Source organism: Notothenia rossii (genome assembly GCF_949606895.1).
Source record: "Notothenia rossii genome assembly, chromosome: 4".
Taxonomy (NCBI): Eukaryota; Metazoa; Chordata; class Actinopteri; order Perciformes; family Nototheniidae; genus Notothenia; species Notothenia rossii.
This window is the reverse complement of record NC_136902.1, coordinates 57,775,349-57,792,236: the sequence shown is the minus strand read 5'-3', so window position 1 is coordinate 57,792,236 and position 16,888 is coordinate 57,775,349. Positions and strand designations below refer to the sequence as shown.

Genomic DNA, 16,888 nt, shown 5'->3' with positions numbered 1-16,888 from the left:
GTTTTATATTTAATAATTCTCTGTTCCTCATTTATTGGATTTTCAATACCTGACAAGGTCAGAGATGAAAAAGGTCAGAGATTAAAAACTTGGGTCGCAGGTTCCTCAACAGTGCATTACAAGACATCTATTGATATTTATGTACCTCCACCATTAAACTGTCATATTCTGCACATTTCTTATACTATCTAGATACATCTTATATGAGTATAATACATATGTATAATATCAGTTAAAATAAGTGCTTCAACTTAGTTAACATTGCAGGAAAGTTGATTGTCAAGTTCCAAAACAAACTATGCAATATATTAGACGTTAAGTACTTTGCCAGACTCAATATTTGTCTGTAGATAGATACCCCCAAAGCTTTTTCTTATTTAAAAGAAGACCTTAACTTAAAGTATTCTTTAATGTTTAAATGAAGCCTATTTAGTTTGTCTGTTTTGCACATCCTCCTATTAATATCTTTGGACGTCCTGCACTAAACTGTTTTATTGTGGAGATCACAACAGTATCTCCTTAATATTTTCATCTATATTTCTATGATTGACCTTCTACTTTCCCCCTATGTATGTACTCTTAATATTTTTTATGTTTCATCAAATATAACATAATTCAACAAAAAAATGCAATAACGTGCTTTAACCACTAGGCGGTACGGGTTAAAAAAAACTCAACTTTAAAATGTTAACAAGACAAATTATACTGCTGTTTCCAGTTTAGTTTATGATGGATGTATTTTGTTATCGACACATATATTGTTTTGATATTTGTGACACCAATCTTCGGAAAAAGTGTGTTTGGTATCTGAAATAAATTAGGGTTATGCAGGTAGCTGAGAGTGGACCGGCTCCGTTTCCACGGCAACGGTGGCTGAGGATCATGGGTAATCCGCTGTCCAAAAAGACTACAAAAAACCGAGTAAAAAACCTTTGAAGCCCCTGTACTGGTATTTAGAAGTTATCTACTGGCACTTCAGCATAGCAGTTAACTGGGGAAAGAATAATAACACTAAATTCCTCCCATCACTTTTTCACTTTCAAAGCCCTCAACAACCTTGCCCCCACTCGTCGCCTCAGATGTTAGCTGAAGCTAACCTACTGCAGCCCATCAAGACAAAGCTCCGGACCTGGGGTGACAGGGCCTTCGCAGCAGCCCCCACCCCCTCTCCAGCCACGTCAGATCCGCCAACACTCTCAAATCATTCAAACAATATCTCAAAACTCACCTTTGCACTCTTGCCTTCAACTCCTAATCAACTAACCCCTTTCCCTTATTCCACCTAGCTTAGCACTTTATAAATGTAATGTATTATTAAATTAAAATAGCCTACAAACAGTGTATTCTCAAAGGATTGAAACATTGGCTACTTATCTCTTGATGTTTTGTGCATTAAGCATTCTGTTATTAATGTTTTCAATAATGTACTATCATCTCAAGGACCCCTTGTGTGCTGCTTCTGTGTATTTCAATCAGGAGAGACTTCATTTTGTTTAAAGAGCATTTATTGACACATGCCATACGATAAATGTTAAGTCTTTGGCGATTAGACCCCGATCCTGAAATGGTATATCTAAAGGGGGAAATGGAGCCGTGAGCATATAGGGAACCCCCCGGGGTCTAGACACTGGTGATGATGCTGAAGATCTGGATTTGATGAGGAGATGGGATGAAGAGGGGATGTGATGAGGTCTTTGGATTAGCTCTCCTGGCAGTGGATGTGATGAGAGGAGGTGGATGGGGGTGAAGCGGGCGGCAGCATGAACACCTGAAATAACAGCTGACTGCCATTTTAAAGTTTGGCTGCAGCACGGTGATTGGCTGCTGGAGAATGAGGTGAAATGTAACATGTTAAAGACAACGCCTGTGATGAGCTGATTATATGCAGCTGCGGAGTGAATGTATATATATATATATATATACCCAGTCTTTCTGAAAGAACTTGCGCTGAGCTTCATATTACATCAATATGCAATTCACCTGTGAAATTAATTGCCAGTGGCCATAAAACAATGCAACAATCCTTCAAGTCAAAAAAATGTTAAGTCTGTTGCAGTTGTTAAACTGTTGCACTTTATTAATTCCATACGAACACCAAAACATGTATTGTTTTGTTTGGCAATGGGATTTGCATGGGGTGGGAATCAGGCTGCTTGCCAGGATGGAGGCCAGGACATACCACTGAGAAAGAAAGAAAATAAAGGGAGGGTGAAGAAGAATTAGTGAGCAGTAATACACATTCAATTGATTTTCATTAGGCTACTTTAAAATGTTTATACTGTTTTAGAAACGTTTGAAGACAAGTGAAGTATTTGGTATTCCACTGTATGGATGCAGCGATTAACCAATGTCACTTTTAACAGTTCAGCTACACTGAGTGTTTTTTTTCTCACTCTCTAAACAACTACATTATGGTACGTTAAGGTTCCTTACAGCAACTGTTGCTCATTGAAAAATATGGAAAACTGGTTAATCGGGTTAATACAGGTAAATAGGCTCAGCAGCTGAAAATGCCAAAATGTTGTGGAAAGATCCTATAAAACCTCTAATTATAAGAACACATTCATCCATCCTTAGTGTCATCATTGTAAAACCCTGACAAAGGTGATGTTTCCTCAGACTATTATCATAACATCAAAATGTAAAATCATTGCATCCCTAGAGCCTTACAGCAGAACATTTCAAGTGAATAATAACTACTCCAACAGGCACATTGTATTCCAAGATAAGGGATCAAATAGCATTTGATAGATAACAAACAGTCTATAGATCCCCTTGGGGAAATGATATCATGATGCGTTTGTTACGTTACAATTTGATCTGCCCAATAATAGGGTACTGATATATTACCCTTTGTTGTAGTTTACGGTTTCACCACTTGATTGTCACTGTTGTTGATTTGCACTATCTGTAGATGAATGTCTAATCATAATTCTTTGTTCTAGTTCCTTTACATTTCTGTTGTTGTTTGGTGATTATTTACTAATACTTTAGTAAGTGTGGACTTAACGCCAGAGTAGCTAACGTGAACCTGGTGTCTCTGTGGTGTAATCAAATATTGACACAGCTTTAATTAAATAAACTACCTAGTTTCAATTTATCGTTTAGTGTGGACTTTGCACATTTAAAATAACTTGTGTATAGCTGGTGCTACAGACAGCAGAACTTTTTGCATTTTTCTTTAACAAATACCACCTAAGATAATGGCGTGCCAACAATTACCACAAATGTTAACAGCACACATAGATGTAATTGTACAAAAGACACTTAACATACCAAATGGTGCAGGGCTCCCAGTCATAAAGGTGCTCCGTCCCCCTCTGTGGCAGGCAGACAAAGACATTGTAACTCTGTATGCTCTTTGAACTTTGTAATTTCACAAGTACTTATGATATATGTATTGTTCAAATAGTTTGCATATATTTAAAAATATAGTCGTTGCCTGGTTTGGTGGTGGGTGGGTGCTGGGAGCCTGGTTTGGTGGTGGGTGGGTGCTGGGAGCCTGGTTTGGTGGTGGGTGGGTGCATGGAGCCTGGTGTGGTGGTGGATCTGCTGTTTCCTGTGGTTGCTGTCTATGGGTGATGGGTGATGGATCACATGTCACCAAATTTAAGATGTAGCTTCCATCGGGCAGTTAGTTGGGTGGGTCTTGGGGTGGTGTTGGTGTGTCAGGGTTCTCCTCTTGGTCTGGGTTGAGTCTTGTCCAACCTACAAAGGGTTTGTAGTACAAATATGTTTAAAAGCCCACATATGTATTTATTTATTTATTATGTATAATACCATAATGTTGCATTGGTTAGTTATCTGTTCATATATAATATATTTATACATATCCACATCTGTTTATACAAGATTTTCGTTCATGCCTCCCAATATTAGTATTTCATTTTACTTTCTGTCTTATCTTATTCTATTTTATAAGTATATATTTGACTTATTCCTGCATGTCAGTTTTGCACCTACGTTGTTGGACTAGTTTCTTCTTGCACTATTTTATTTCTTCTTGTACTATTTGTATGCTGTATTGTTGGAGGAGCCTGGGAGTTAAGATTGTCATTTCAAACAACTACGCTGTAGCGGTGCAGATGACAATAACACATTTGAACATTGAATGTTTGAAAACAGGAACATGGAATACACACACATACATTATAAAATATGAAATTAGGCCAATGTGCAAAACATGCAAACAAAGGCAACCCTAATCAAGCTAAACTGTAAAAAAAAGATTGATTGAGTATGATGTCACCCACAGGTATCTGCTTGGCATCAGGGCAGAGGAGCCAGAGAAGCTGAGGGTTGTCCACAGAGCCACTGCTCAGCGCAATTTATTTGAAGAAGAAACACATTTTTTTTCTGACTGTGTGACTGTGACTCTGATTGTGGTGGAGGATGTCCCAGAACACTTGTCCCCTCTTAATTCTTACATGCAGGGGGTCCTAGCAGTGCCAGTGGTCCACCATGCAGCATTATGAGTATCATACAGTAATTAAATGTTTACAGCAATCAAACTGATCGCTTCAATATTTGCAAAAGTCAATGGTATACCCCACACTGGGTTATCATTGGAAAATGGAAGTTTGATAAGTGAACAAAATGTATTTATTTAAGTTTTGGCCTGCAATATAATTAGGACTCATAGGCTTTATTATATGTATAATGATGCTTATAACATGTATTTCTACAATCTGGCTTCAATTCACCACCTCACCATCTGCATAGACAATTTCCCGTGTCATCATAATCTTCTGTCAATTAAAAAAAAAACATAGATTACAACTTTTGCATGGGAAGTGGCATACACCTCTTTCAAGCCCTGTTTTGTGCATACATAACAGTTATAAATGAGACCCCAGCTCTTTAAAATTACTCTCTTTGTTGCTTTGAAATAAAAAGGACAAATCAACACCACACATTGTATAACAGATAGGCCTAGTCTATATATGCATGAGTGACTCGTGCAGATGGTTATGAGGGGCCGTACAGGCCGTAATTCATACTGGTCCTCTCACGCACATACATTCTCCTTTTACATACATATATTTTCACTCTTACATACATACATTCTCCTTTTACATACATTCTCCTTTTACATACATATATTTTCACTCTTACATAGGCCTACATACATTCTCCTTTTACATACATATATTTTCACTCTTACATACATTCTCCTTTTACATACATATATTTAAGCAATAGCTCACGACAGGCCGTGGTATATGCTCATTATATCACAGCTAAGGGGCGTGGTTCGGCCCGACTGAAGTCCTTACCACCAGCTGCTCTTGCAGTAATAAGTAGTGCCTTTCTTACTGTCCTAATGTGCACAATGTAGTAACTGCTTTTTTTCGTCTTTTGTTTTCTTAGTTATGTTCTCTGTATTTTATATGTTTGTGTTATGTGTTATGTGTAACGTTGCTGCCTTCTTGGCCAGGTCAGCATTGTAAATGAGATTTTATCTCAATGCTTTTTATCTGGTTAAATAAAGGTTAAATAAAAAAATAAAAAACACATCCCTGTCATCGTCCCTTGAGCGGCAGAGGACAAGCTCACAGGCACAGGAGCAGCACGTTACTAATAACGTTTCTCACAGCGCGGTGGAGAGTGAGCTGAGAGAACGTTTCAAACCTGCCAACTCCCAAGTCGCTTCGGGAGGCCTAGCAGATGAAGGAGGACAAACTGGAGGATCTTTGAGATACCAAACTCAGCTCCACTTTGGGAAGTGGAACTCGCGACCAAGGAAAAGGTGAGAACAACGTACATTGTAACTTAAATGGAAGTTGTCAATCTACTAAATTTGAAATGTATGTTTGCTTATTTAGCAACACACTTTAGCATGCTAAGTGGCCGTACACATGCTGCATCTTTTACCGCCTGGTAAACGTGAGGCGCGTCGCTCGGGCGCGTCGGCGGGTGCCAACTTTCAAGGCCGCTGAGGCAGGTTTTTTTTAGGTGTTTATAAAAATATTGTCCGTGGAACAGCAGTGTTTTCCCTTGAAAACGACGTTTCTGTCTCTGCTCTACCCACATAATCACACCAATGTGTGTCTACCAGACTCTGGGACAGTTTCATCCGACAGGCCATAAGACTGTTAAACACCTGAACTAAGAACATCCATAACATTCACCTGTGTGCAACTTACAAATTATGTATCACTTGTATACTCTTATGGCACTATTTTATTGTGTTTAGTTGCTCTATTGTATCTGTGTTATTGTGTTGCTCTGTTGGAGGAGCCTGTGACCTAAGATTTTCATCGACATAACTACCCTGTAGCTATGTACGCATGACAATAAAAGCCTTGAATCTTGAATAGACCTTAAAGGCTTTTATTTCCGATTAATACAATGACAACTAATATAACTGTCTAACACTTGTACACATGTCAATCGAGATGTGTAGAAAATTGAAGTATTTTTTTCTTCACACGCTTTTAAATTCCATGGACAATGACAAGTATGCTACTGTAATATTGAGCTACAACTTGATGAACTAACGTTACTAAATGTTGGATGAATGTTTAAGTTTACATATTTCTAACTATCACGCTAATGTTTTTAGCTTGCTATGCTGTTGATTAGTCCCCAATCTGTTTAAGGTGGGGAATGTGAAATAATTTCCCTTGCTAGCCGACAGCTAGTCAGGCATACATATTGATGAACTTAATCTTGCTAGAAGAGGTTAATCAAAGTCTATGTTGTGTATGGGTCAATATCTAAAGCATTACAGAGCAGGTGAGGACACATGGCTGACACACTTCTGTATTGTAAGTTAAGAAGATAATTAATGTATTACTTCCAGCTCCGTCTAGTTTTGTCTTTCAGTAGAAAGACAACACTTTATTTATGATATATGATATATCGCTTTGAGCACCAGGAAAAGCGCTTTATAAATGTAATGTATTATTATTATTATTATTATCTTTTATGAATATAAAATAAAATATCTGCTTTGTTTTGTAGGGCCAAAACAGTTTATCATGACACTTTCAACAAAGGCATCATCCTTCTTCCGGGACCATCCAGCACTGCCGTCATAAAGCATCGGACAAAGCAACAGTTGCATGAACAAGGACATATATTGAATGGATTTGAATTCCAGGAATCCTGGGACCACAGGACTGTCACTGATCAAATTAGGGATGCCTTTGGAGAAAAACTCTCAGCTGATGTGAGGTAAGCACTTTAATGTAATCATCCAGTCCCAGTCCAAACTGTGATATAGTGATTCTATTCAAATGAAAAAAGGACCTAACCTATTAAGCCAGTTATTCATACTAGTACATTTGATTTTGTGGCATCACTTACGTTCGTTCTCATTTATTTTTCTGACTGCCATCATCAAAGAGGAAATGGAAAACAGACGGTCAGAGGATCCGTTTCAATCTGTCTTGTGCATTTTTTTACCTTTTGTCCTTTTACCCACTGCTTTTCAGCCTAGAGCTTCTGATGGCATGTGGCAACAGATTGATCAAGCCAAAACTGCGTGCTGGACAGGAACTGGATGCAAATCTCATACATAAAGTGTACATCAGACCATCAAAGTCAATTTTGGTATGTGATATCACATTTGAATTAACCTGCAGAACATTGTAAAAATAATAACCCATAATCGGCGTATAAACATGCCTGAAGATTAAATGTTGTCAGTTACCTCTGACATTTGAAATGTATGTTCTTCTTGAACTTTAAATTCAGCTTTGTAGTCATGAAAATGTTTACTAGCTATGTGTTTATTTATTTTTGTACTTCTATAGACTAATGCAGAGTTAGAATGCCTGTTTTAAATGTTATATCCAAGCAGAGAAATTGACTTAATTGGCAGCTGCCTAGTTGGACTAACAGAGCTAATAATAGAAGGGGATACTGGTACTCGTCGGGAGATGTCATTTTTAAAGCATGGACAGTAAAAGTAATTGTTAGCAATATAATCATTAATCCAAGTGTTTCCAGATACTCTTCAGTGTACAGTTGAAATGTAGTATATCCGAAAATTATTTTTATGTCTTTCCAAGGATGAGGTTACAGGCTATAGCAGTGAGGACAACATTTGTACGGAAAACACTGGTTCAGCAAGGCAGCTGCACTCCTCATTTCGACCACGAGATAGACAATCAAATGCATCTTCAGACAGTTTCAACAGTCCAATGACTGCCTCCCCACCAAACTGTACTTCTGCAGTTCAACCTTTTGCCTCATCACTTGGGTGTGGAACGTCATTCACTCAAACTCCTGCCTTGACCTACCAAAGCAGTATCTCACCCTACCACAGCAGCACATCAGCGAGCAGTTATTCTACTCAACTGCCAGTATGCTCGCTGGAAAGCTACTCTTCCAGCAGTCAGCCTTCTACATCTGAACTGAACTCCTCCTCATCGGCTCCAAATCCACCCTCAGCAAAACCCCCAACCTGACACTCACCATCGATGGCACCCCTGTTTCCCCCTCCACCCAGGCCCGCAACCTTGGCGTGATATTCGACCCCACCCTCTCCCTCGACCCCCACATCCGCCAAGTTGTAAAAACCTCATTTTTCCACCTCCGCAATTTCGCCAAACTCCGTCCCTCTCTCACCCGCCCCGCAGCTGAGCGACTCATTCACGCCTTCATCTCCTCCCGCTTTGACTATTGCAACTCACTCCTCTTCGGCATCAGCACAACATCCCTCAACAGACTCCAGCGTGTCCAGAACGCAGCCGCCAGATTCCTCACCCACAACAAATCATGGCATCACATCACCCCGGTCCTCAAAGAACTCCACTGGCTTCCCGTCTCACACCGCATTCACTACAAACTCCTGGTCCTCACCTATAAAGCCCTCCACCATCTGGCCCCCCCTACCTCACTGACCTCCTCATCCTCTACCAACCACCCCGGTCCCTCAGATCCACCTCAGCCGGTTTGCTCTCAATCCCCAAGGCCAAACTCCGGAGCTTCGGGGACAGAGCCTTCTCTGTGGCAGCCCCGAAGCTCTGGAACTCCCTCCCCCAAGACCTCCGTGAGTCTGATTCCCTCACCCTGTTCCAGTCCCGTCTCAAAACCCACCTCTTCAACTCTGCTTATCCTTAAACCCGCCCCTCCCCCCTCTGAACCAACATCCTCCTGACTGCTTTTCTGTTTTTTTTGTTTTTGTTTTTGTTTGTGTTTTTGTTCTTGTTTTGTTTGTCGACCGTACTCATAATGTAAAGCGTCTTTGGGTCTAGAAAAGCGCTATATAAATCCCATTTATTATTATTATTATTATTATTATTATTATCATCATTTGGAGGAATATCTTCTGTTGATCCAGCTCCGGGCATAACTCCAGCAAGCCATTGTCCTGTATTACCCTCTACCTCAACACACCACCAATCAGCAATCTATGCTAGCTACCTTACAATAATGTCTGCATTGTCTGACGAGTCTTCTGATGAGGAATTGAACCAGGCTATACTAGCAAGTCTGCAGAGTGAAAGGTTAGTACAAAAAAGATCTCGGAGGGCTTGCAAAAACACTGGTCGGTGTACAAAAAGCACATGTCAACACTGTTTTTTTTTTTAATTACTCACTGTCGGAGGAACTCACAGTTCCGCACTGTAGGTTTAACCATATTAAATAATGATAAATTACATCAAGGTTTATGACATAATTTATGACATTATGTGCGGATATTAGAATCCCCTGTGCTTTAGAGCTCTATTGTTGTCCAAAAACTATTAAAAACACAGTAAGTCACACCGCTCCACTGAGTGGCACATTCCTTCATCCCTGGTGAGAGCGACTACTTTAGTTTGTTTAGAAATGGCTCCTCAAGACTAATAACAGCAATAAGACTGTTACTCTCAAGAGAGAGGTTACTTGAATGGCAGATGCCACTGAGCGTTCTCAGGAACGCAGTTTAGTTTGCAAGCTTATGCTACATATCACCACCTATTGACTTTCTACTATACTAGTATACTTTGTACGTGACAATTATGTACTGAAGTTCAAAATTGTCAATGATCATGAATAACACACACACATAATGCCACTTGCTCAAAACTAGTGTGTGTGCCCTAACTTTTATTTATCTTGCTAGTTCCAGGATGGCTACGGGATGTTTGGTGCCGGTGAGAGATATTTTTGCAAGATCTTGCAACAAAAATAAATCATCAGAAGAAATGCAAGTTCAACATCAACCGATCCACAGTCCTAGATGGAGCCATCAGGGGTTTTAAACGAGGGACATACGATCCATGTCACACTATTTCTGTCAGGTTTTCTGATGATATGGGAGTACCTGAAGAGGCTGTGGACTTGGGTGGACAAAGAATAGAGTTTATAAGACTTCTAATGGAAGCTTTGCCCAAATCTCCGATGTTTGAGGGAGAAGAAGGCATACTGAACTTGGCCTTTGACAGTAATGGTATGTATTGATTGTAATCTCACATGATAAACTCCAGATAACCATTTATTACATGTATGTCACTGTTTTATATGATCTTACAGGCATTTTTCAAGTCTTTATACGCATGCATTGTCAAATATATAATAATTGTCATTTCTTCTAGCCATGAGAGAGGACCGGTACTTTATTGCAGGCAGGGCCATTGCAGTAAGCCTTGTACATGGCGGTTCTCCCGCAGGCTTTCTGTCCCCAACTCTCTTCTCTTGCCTTGTTGATGGCCCAGAATTGGCGAAGCCAGTGTTGGAAGATGTTGCGGATATTGACCTGCACGAAAAAATTAAGAGTGTAATTTATTTTCCTCAGTTTTAGACTATGTTGTGCTGTAAGTGTGTCTGTTTCTACACTAGTAGCTAGTGCAGAGGGGAATATGTTCAAATGTTGGCGCTTTCAAATGTTGTTTTTTTGTATGTCACGGAGGGTAAATCATTGGAAGATCTGCTTGCAACAACAGAACCACTTGAGGAGTATTTGGCCATTGCTGGCTGCCTGAGGCCGCTGCGGAGATTGGAAGACAAAATCTGCTTGTAGATGACATCCTGATGTTCCAAGTGATACACAGAGTGCGTGGTCCTTTTGAGAGGTACATTTTTATCCTCAGTTTTTTGCCTCTCCAATAAGGAATTGAAACCCATGAAGATTGCATTGTGTTCAGGGTTTTCTATCGGCCATTTCTGTTGAAGTGTATGCGGTAATTTCCCGACTAAACCGCACCGTATATAAGCCACATGACAGTATTATGTTACATCATCGTTTCACATAGGCTAAAACTAAATGCCAGGTGGTTGTGGTGCGAGTGCTTCTAGCCATTTAAAAGTTGTTGAACAAAGTAGTTGTGGGCTTGGGTTGTGTGTTAGAGCAAAAATACTGTAAACCCTCCCCGCACGCGTACATACACACATGTATTTTTCTCCTGTTTGAACAGCATCTAAGCAAGTCATTTTTCCTTGCCATGACGTTTAAAAAGGACTACATGTGAAGATGTAAAAGCTTCTTTAGTTCAAACTTAAGTCACCAATCAAAACACTTTAAAAAGCAAGGGTGATTTTTACTCAGATTTCGGGATGGACTGAGAACACTTGGTGTGCTGGACAAAATCCAAGCTCACCCGGAGAGTTTTCGCCCCCTTCTATGCTGGTCTCCTACAAACCTCACAGCTGACCTGCTTGACAGCCTCTTCACCATCCACCTATCTACAGTTGGCAGCAATAGAAGGAGTGCTGAAGAAGTTGTTGTTCCATTCTGGAGAGACTACCTAACAGATGCAGAAAGTTAATGTATAATTGTTTAAAGCGTTTCTTGTATGAACTGAAATATCTCCTCGCTTGTAATTAACAATGCACTGCATCTTGACATTGTATCAGTTAAGTGCAGTGTTTTTTTTGTTTCTTTGTGTTCTTTCTAATTTACGATGTATTGACTTTTCTCTAGATCAAGAGGGAACACAGAAGCTGAGGACAATTATTGCCTTTGCCACTGGAGCCAATACTGTTCCACCAATTGGCTTTGATCCACCACCTTCAATTGAATTTATTCACCAAAATTATGACTCAGGAACCACTTCTAAACTTCCCATTGCAAACACCTGCATCAACTGTTTGAAGTTGCCACTGCACAGCTCTTACATAGACTTCCAGGAAAATATGGACTTTGCACTGGGAAATACCCAGGGTATCATCATAGCTTAATTCATGGGCAGGCCTCCATCTCAGTATTCTGTTTAAAGGTCAAGTTCACACTCAAATAAATACATTTTAGTTCAAAAAATCCCAAACAGTTATTGACACGTTTTTATTGTGGATATCATTCCACAGTGTTTTGCTGGGAACATCTTTTAAAGTACAGTTCAGATTTTGAGAAAGTTCAATAAAGGCAAATTCAACTTTATTGAGTAAACTTCAATTGGCTTTGGAACTTGGCTCTGTATTTTTAGCCAGGAATAGGTTGCCAGTCATTTTGCAATCCAAGTTTTAAAAAGAAAAAGGTTTTATAAAGATGTACAATTGTTAGGTTACTGTTTAGGTTCATGGTTGCAGTTTTCTTCCAATTAATGGATCCTTGCTGTGTATAGGATATTAAGACCTTTATGTGCATTAGTGAGCTCAAACCTCCATGTTTAACATTTCCAGCCATATGTCTTACTTTAAATGTTCAAAGAAATTGTTACCAAAAGTAGTGAAACACGTGTGAATTTAAACCACATTTTATTAAAGCTTTTGGCTCTGGAGAACTTAATAAATTGACTGAAGTATTAATTATTTTAACATTTGATGTCCTTTGTCAAATACAATGATACAGCATCAGTGGAATATGTGAGAAGTCAGAAGGAGCACAAGAAGCAACACAAAATCAGCACACCATAGAACAGAAGAGGACAAAAGCTGAACTTTTTTTCCCATTACTCCACTGAAATAAACACTTTTTCTTTTTAAGCAGTGTATGTTAAAACGGACAATATGTTTAAGTGTCTGTGAAATAGATTGTCGGTGTGCTTTGCTTTACACTACTAAAGGCCGTACATATCCTGTGTAGACCTTTTCTATTGATGTGAATGTGCTCTTAAAGAGGCCTATCTGTCGAGGGGGGTTTTGTTTCTTTTTGGTACGCCATTTGGTTCTATGATTTTAGGTATGCCTCTCTTCAAGAAAATACACAAGGTTGCAAAACAAATATATACCATGATTCCCATCATCTTCAAATGGATCAAAAGTCTGCTGAAGTGTATCCATTGTTGGGTCACTGATGGTAAGGTTAATAGATGGAACAGCAACAACAACATTGTTAGTCTGTAACTCTGGGAGTGGTCTGTTGTCATCAACACCAAAGCCACTGTCTATATCATAAATATCATTCATACTTGGGTTATGCGTTCCTGCATTGTTGACTATGCCTCTTGCCACAGCTGAAGAGGAGTTTGCCCCCGTTCTGTTGAAAGACCATGGTTATTCCACTGGTTCTGAAACTCAGTGGCAGCCCTTTGAACCCGTGGCAAATAAATAAAGTGAAGACAAAATATACGGAGCTCATTAAGTGAATCTAATACACCGTGCTCCTCCATAAAGTTGAAAAGATTAACAAAATGAAATGAGACTACTCGATTTACCTCTGCCCATAATCTCTCAATTCTTTGGTTGTGCACTGACCTGCCAGTAATTACACTATGTCTGTTTAATCCTCTTCTGTAAAGCATGAAACGGGCAACACCTGTGTTTTCAAGTCCATGATCACATCTCACCCTGGATGGTAGTCCAAAGTTCTGAACACCGTCAATGAATAGTGACAACACACTAGAGGCTCTGTTGTTGTCAAGACAACCAAGGTATATGATGGTTCGACTGAAACCATCAACACAGCCGTGGAACACCATTCTCCATCTCACAAGCTTGTGGTTTCCATCTATGTGCCTAAAAGAAATTAAAATCAGAGTAAATCATCCATCCATCCATCCATCCATCTTCTCCCGCTTATCCATGGTCGGGTCGCGGAGGTAGCAGTTCCAGCAGAGAGCCCCAAACTTTATTTTCCCTGGCCACATCAACCAGCTCTGACTGGGGGATCCCAAGGCGCTCCCAGGCCAGAGAAGAGATATAATCCCTCCATCTGGTTCTAGGTCTACCCCTTGGTCTCTTCCCAGCTGGACGTGCCTGGAACACCTCCCTAGGGAGGCGCCCAGGTGGCATCCTAACTAGGTGCCCGAACCACCTCAACTGGCTCCTTTCGACGCGAAGGAGGAGCGGTTAAACTCAGAGTCCCCCCCGGATGACCGAACTTCTCACCTTATCCCTAAGGGAGACACCAGCCACCCTGCGGAGAAAACCCATCTCGGCCGCTTGTACCCGCGATCTCGTTCTTTCGGTCATGACCCATCCTTCATGACCATAGGTGAGGGTAGGAACGAAAATGGCCCGGTAGACAGAGAGCTTTGCCTTCTGGCTCAGCTCCCTTTTCGTCACAACGGTGCGGTAAAGAGACTGCAGTACCGCTCCCGCTGCTCCGATTCTCCGACCCATCTCACGCTCCATTGTTCCCTCACTCGAGAACAAGACCCCGAGATACTTGAACTCCTTCACTTGGGGTAAGGATTAATTCCCTACTTGGAGTGGACAGTCCATCGGTTTCCTGCTGAGAACCATGGCCTCAGATTTGGAGGTCCTGATCCTCATCCCAGCCGCTTCACACTCGGTTGCGAACCGATCCAGTGAGTGCTGAAGGTCGCAGACCGATGAAGCCATCAGAACCACATCATCTGCAAAAAGCAGTGGTGCAATCCTTAGTCCACCAAACTGCAGACCCCCTCCCCCACGACTACGCCTCGAAATCCGATCCATGTATATTACAAACAGGATTGGTGACAAAGCGCAGCCCTGGCGGAGGCCAACCCTCACCTGAAATGGGTCCGACTTACTGCCGAGGACCCGGACACAGCTCTCGCTTTGGGAGTACAGAGATTGGATGGCCCTGAGTAGAGACCCCCTCACCCCATACTCCCGCAGCACCTCCCACAGTGACTCCCTGGGAACCCGGTCATACGCCTTCTCCAAGTCTACAAAAGACATGTAGACTGGATGAGCGTACTCCCAGGCCCCCTCCAGGATCCTTGCGAGAGTAAAAAGCTGATCCGTCGTTCCACGACCAGGACGGAGTCCGCATTGTTCCTCCTCAATCTGAGGTTCGACAATCGGCCTGACCCTCCTTTCGAGTACCTTAGAGTAAACTTTCCCGGGGAGGCTGAGTAGTGTGATGCCTCTGTAATTGGCACACACCCTCTGATCCCCCTTTTTGAAAAGGGGAACCACCACCCCGGTCTGCCACTCCTTCGGTACTGTTTCCGACTTCCACGCAACATTGATGAGACGTGTCAACCATGACAGTCCCTCAACACCCAGAGCCTTCAGCATTTCTGGGCGGATCTCATCCAACCCCGGGGCTTTGCCACTGTGAAGTTGTTTGACGACCTCAGTGACCTTCCCCCGGGAGATTGGTGTCGATCCCCCGTCATACTCCAGCTCGGCCTCTAACATAGAGGGCGGAGTTGTCGGGTTCAGGAGTTCCTCAAAGTGCTCCTTCCAACGACCTAACACTCCATCAGTTGAGGTCAACAATGTCCCATCCTTACTGTACACAGCTTGGATGGTTCCCTGCTTCCCCCTCCTGAGGTGTCGGACAGTTTTCCAGAACAACTTTGGTGCCGCCCGAAAGTCTTTTTCCATGTCTTCTCCGAACTTCTCCCACACCCGCTGCTTTGCCTCGGCCACGGCTGAGGCTGCTGCCCTTCGGGCCTGTCGGTACCTTGCAACTGCCTCGGGAGTCCCCCGGGATGACAAATCCCTGAAGGCCTCCTTCTTCAGTCGGACGGCTTCCCTGACCACCGGTGTCCACCAGGAGGTTCGAGGGTTACCGCCCCTTGAGGCACCTAGGACCTTGAGACCACAGCTCCCCGCCACGGCTTCGGCAATAGAGTCTTTGAACACCGACCACTCTGGTTCAATGTCCCCAACCTCCACAGGAATGCCCGAAAAGCTCCGCCGGAGGTGTGAGTTGAAGGCCTCCTGAACTTGGGCCTCCTCCAGACGTTCCCAGTTCACCCGAACTACACGTTTGGGCTTACCAGGTCTATCCAGAGGCTTCCCCCGCCACTCGACCCAACTCAACACCAGATGGTGATCAGTTGACAACTCCGCCCCTCTCTTTACCCGAGTGTCCAAAACATACGGCCTCAGGTCCGATGATACGATAACAAAATCGATCATGAATCTTCAGCAAATCTTGAGATTGACAGAAATCCAGATAAGGTTTCAATGTGGTCACCAAGTTCTCCATACATCCTCTCATGAACAAAATAATCTGTACCTTCTCTTTGTATTCGTTCAATACATTCCAAGACATTATTAAAATAATGTCTAATTTGATTTTCCTTGCTACTTACTCCCAAAATGAAAAACTGTACTTGCAAAGAAAACAGGATGACTTTGAAAAGCATCATTGTATTGTATAGCTATTTAAAATCAGGTTAGGATAAGCTGAGTAAGTCACGTATGTGTATTTTCTGGTTTGAGAGTGACTTCCTTCTTAAGGCGGGACTTCCTGTGTCAGTAGGTAATGGATACCAAAACGGATGAGACCAAATACATGCGAGTGTCAAGTATGTGTGTAAGTGACAATGTATGTATTTGAGAATATGATATATGTTTATACATGTGAGAATAGAAATATATATATATATGAAGCTCAGCGCAAGTTCAGGCAGGAAGACCTATCACTTTGTATTGCGCGTCATGGCAATACTCGCTCCCTTCACTAAATGATAGGGAGCGCCACTCCTCAGCTAACCTATCACTTCCCTCCGTTCACAAGCCTAATCATCGCACCTGTTAATCCCTCTATATATGCTCTCCCCTTTTCCATCAGCTGTCTTCCAGGTGTCAACGTGCAAGCAGCAGCAGGGCTTCGTCCCAGCTCCGG

At 41.8% G+C, this 16,888-nt stretch overlaps 1 protein-coding gene across 1 annotated transcript; it reads left to right on the top strand.

The window, feature by feature from the left end:
* Positions 1-5,662: 5,662 nt before the first annotated feature.
* On the top strand, positions 5,663-12,648 carry LOC307034861 (G2/M phase-specific E3 ubiquitin-protein ligase-like). Its single transcript, XM_079673787.1, has 7 exons — positions 5,663-5,749; positions 6,967-7,179; positions 7,440-7,557; positions 8,019-9,458; positions 10,061-10,387; positions 10,533-10,714; positions 11,764-12,648. Exons 5-7 carry the CDS (start codon positions 10,252-10,254, stop codon positions 12,112-12,114), a joined length of 669 nt encoding a protein of 222 aa, XP_079529913.1. The 5' UTR covers positions 5,663-5,749; positions 6,967-7,179; positions 7,440-7,557; positions 8,019-9,458; positions 10,061-10,251; the 3' UTR covers positions 12,115-12,648.
* The last annotated feature ends 4,240 nt before the right edge of the window (positions 12,649-16,888 follow it).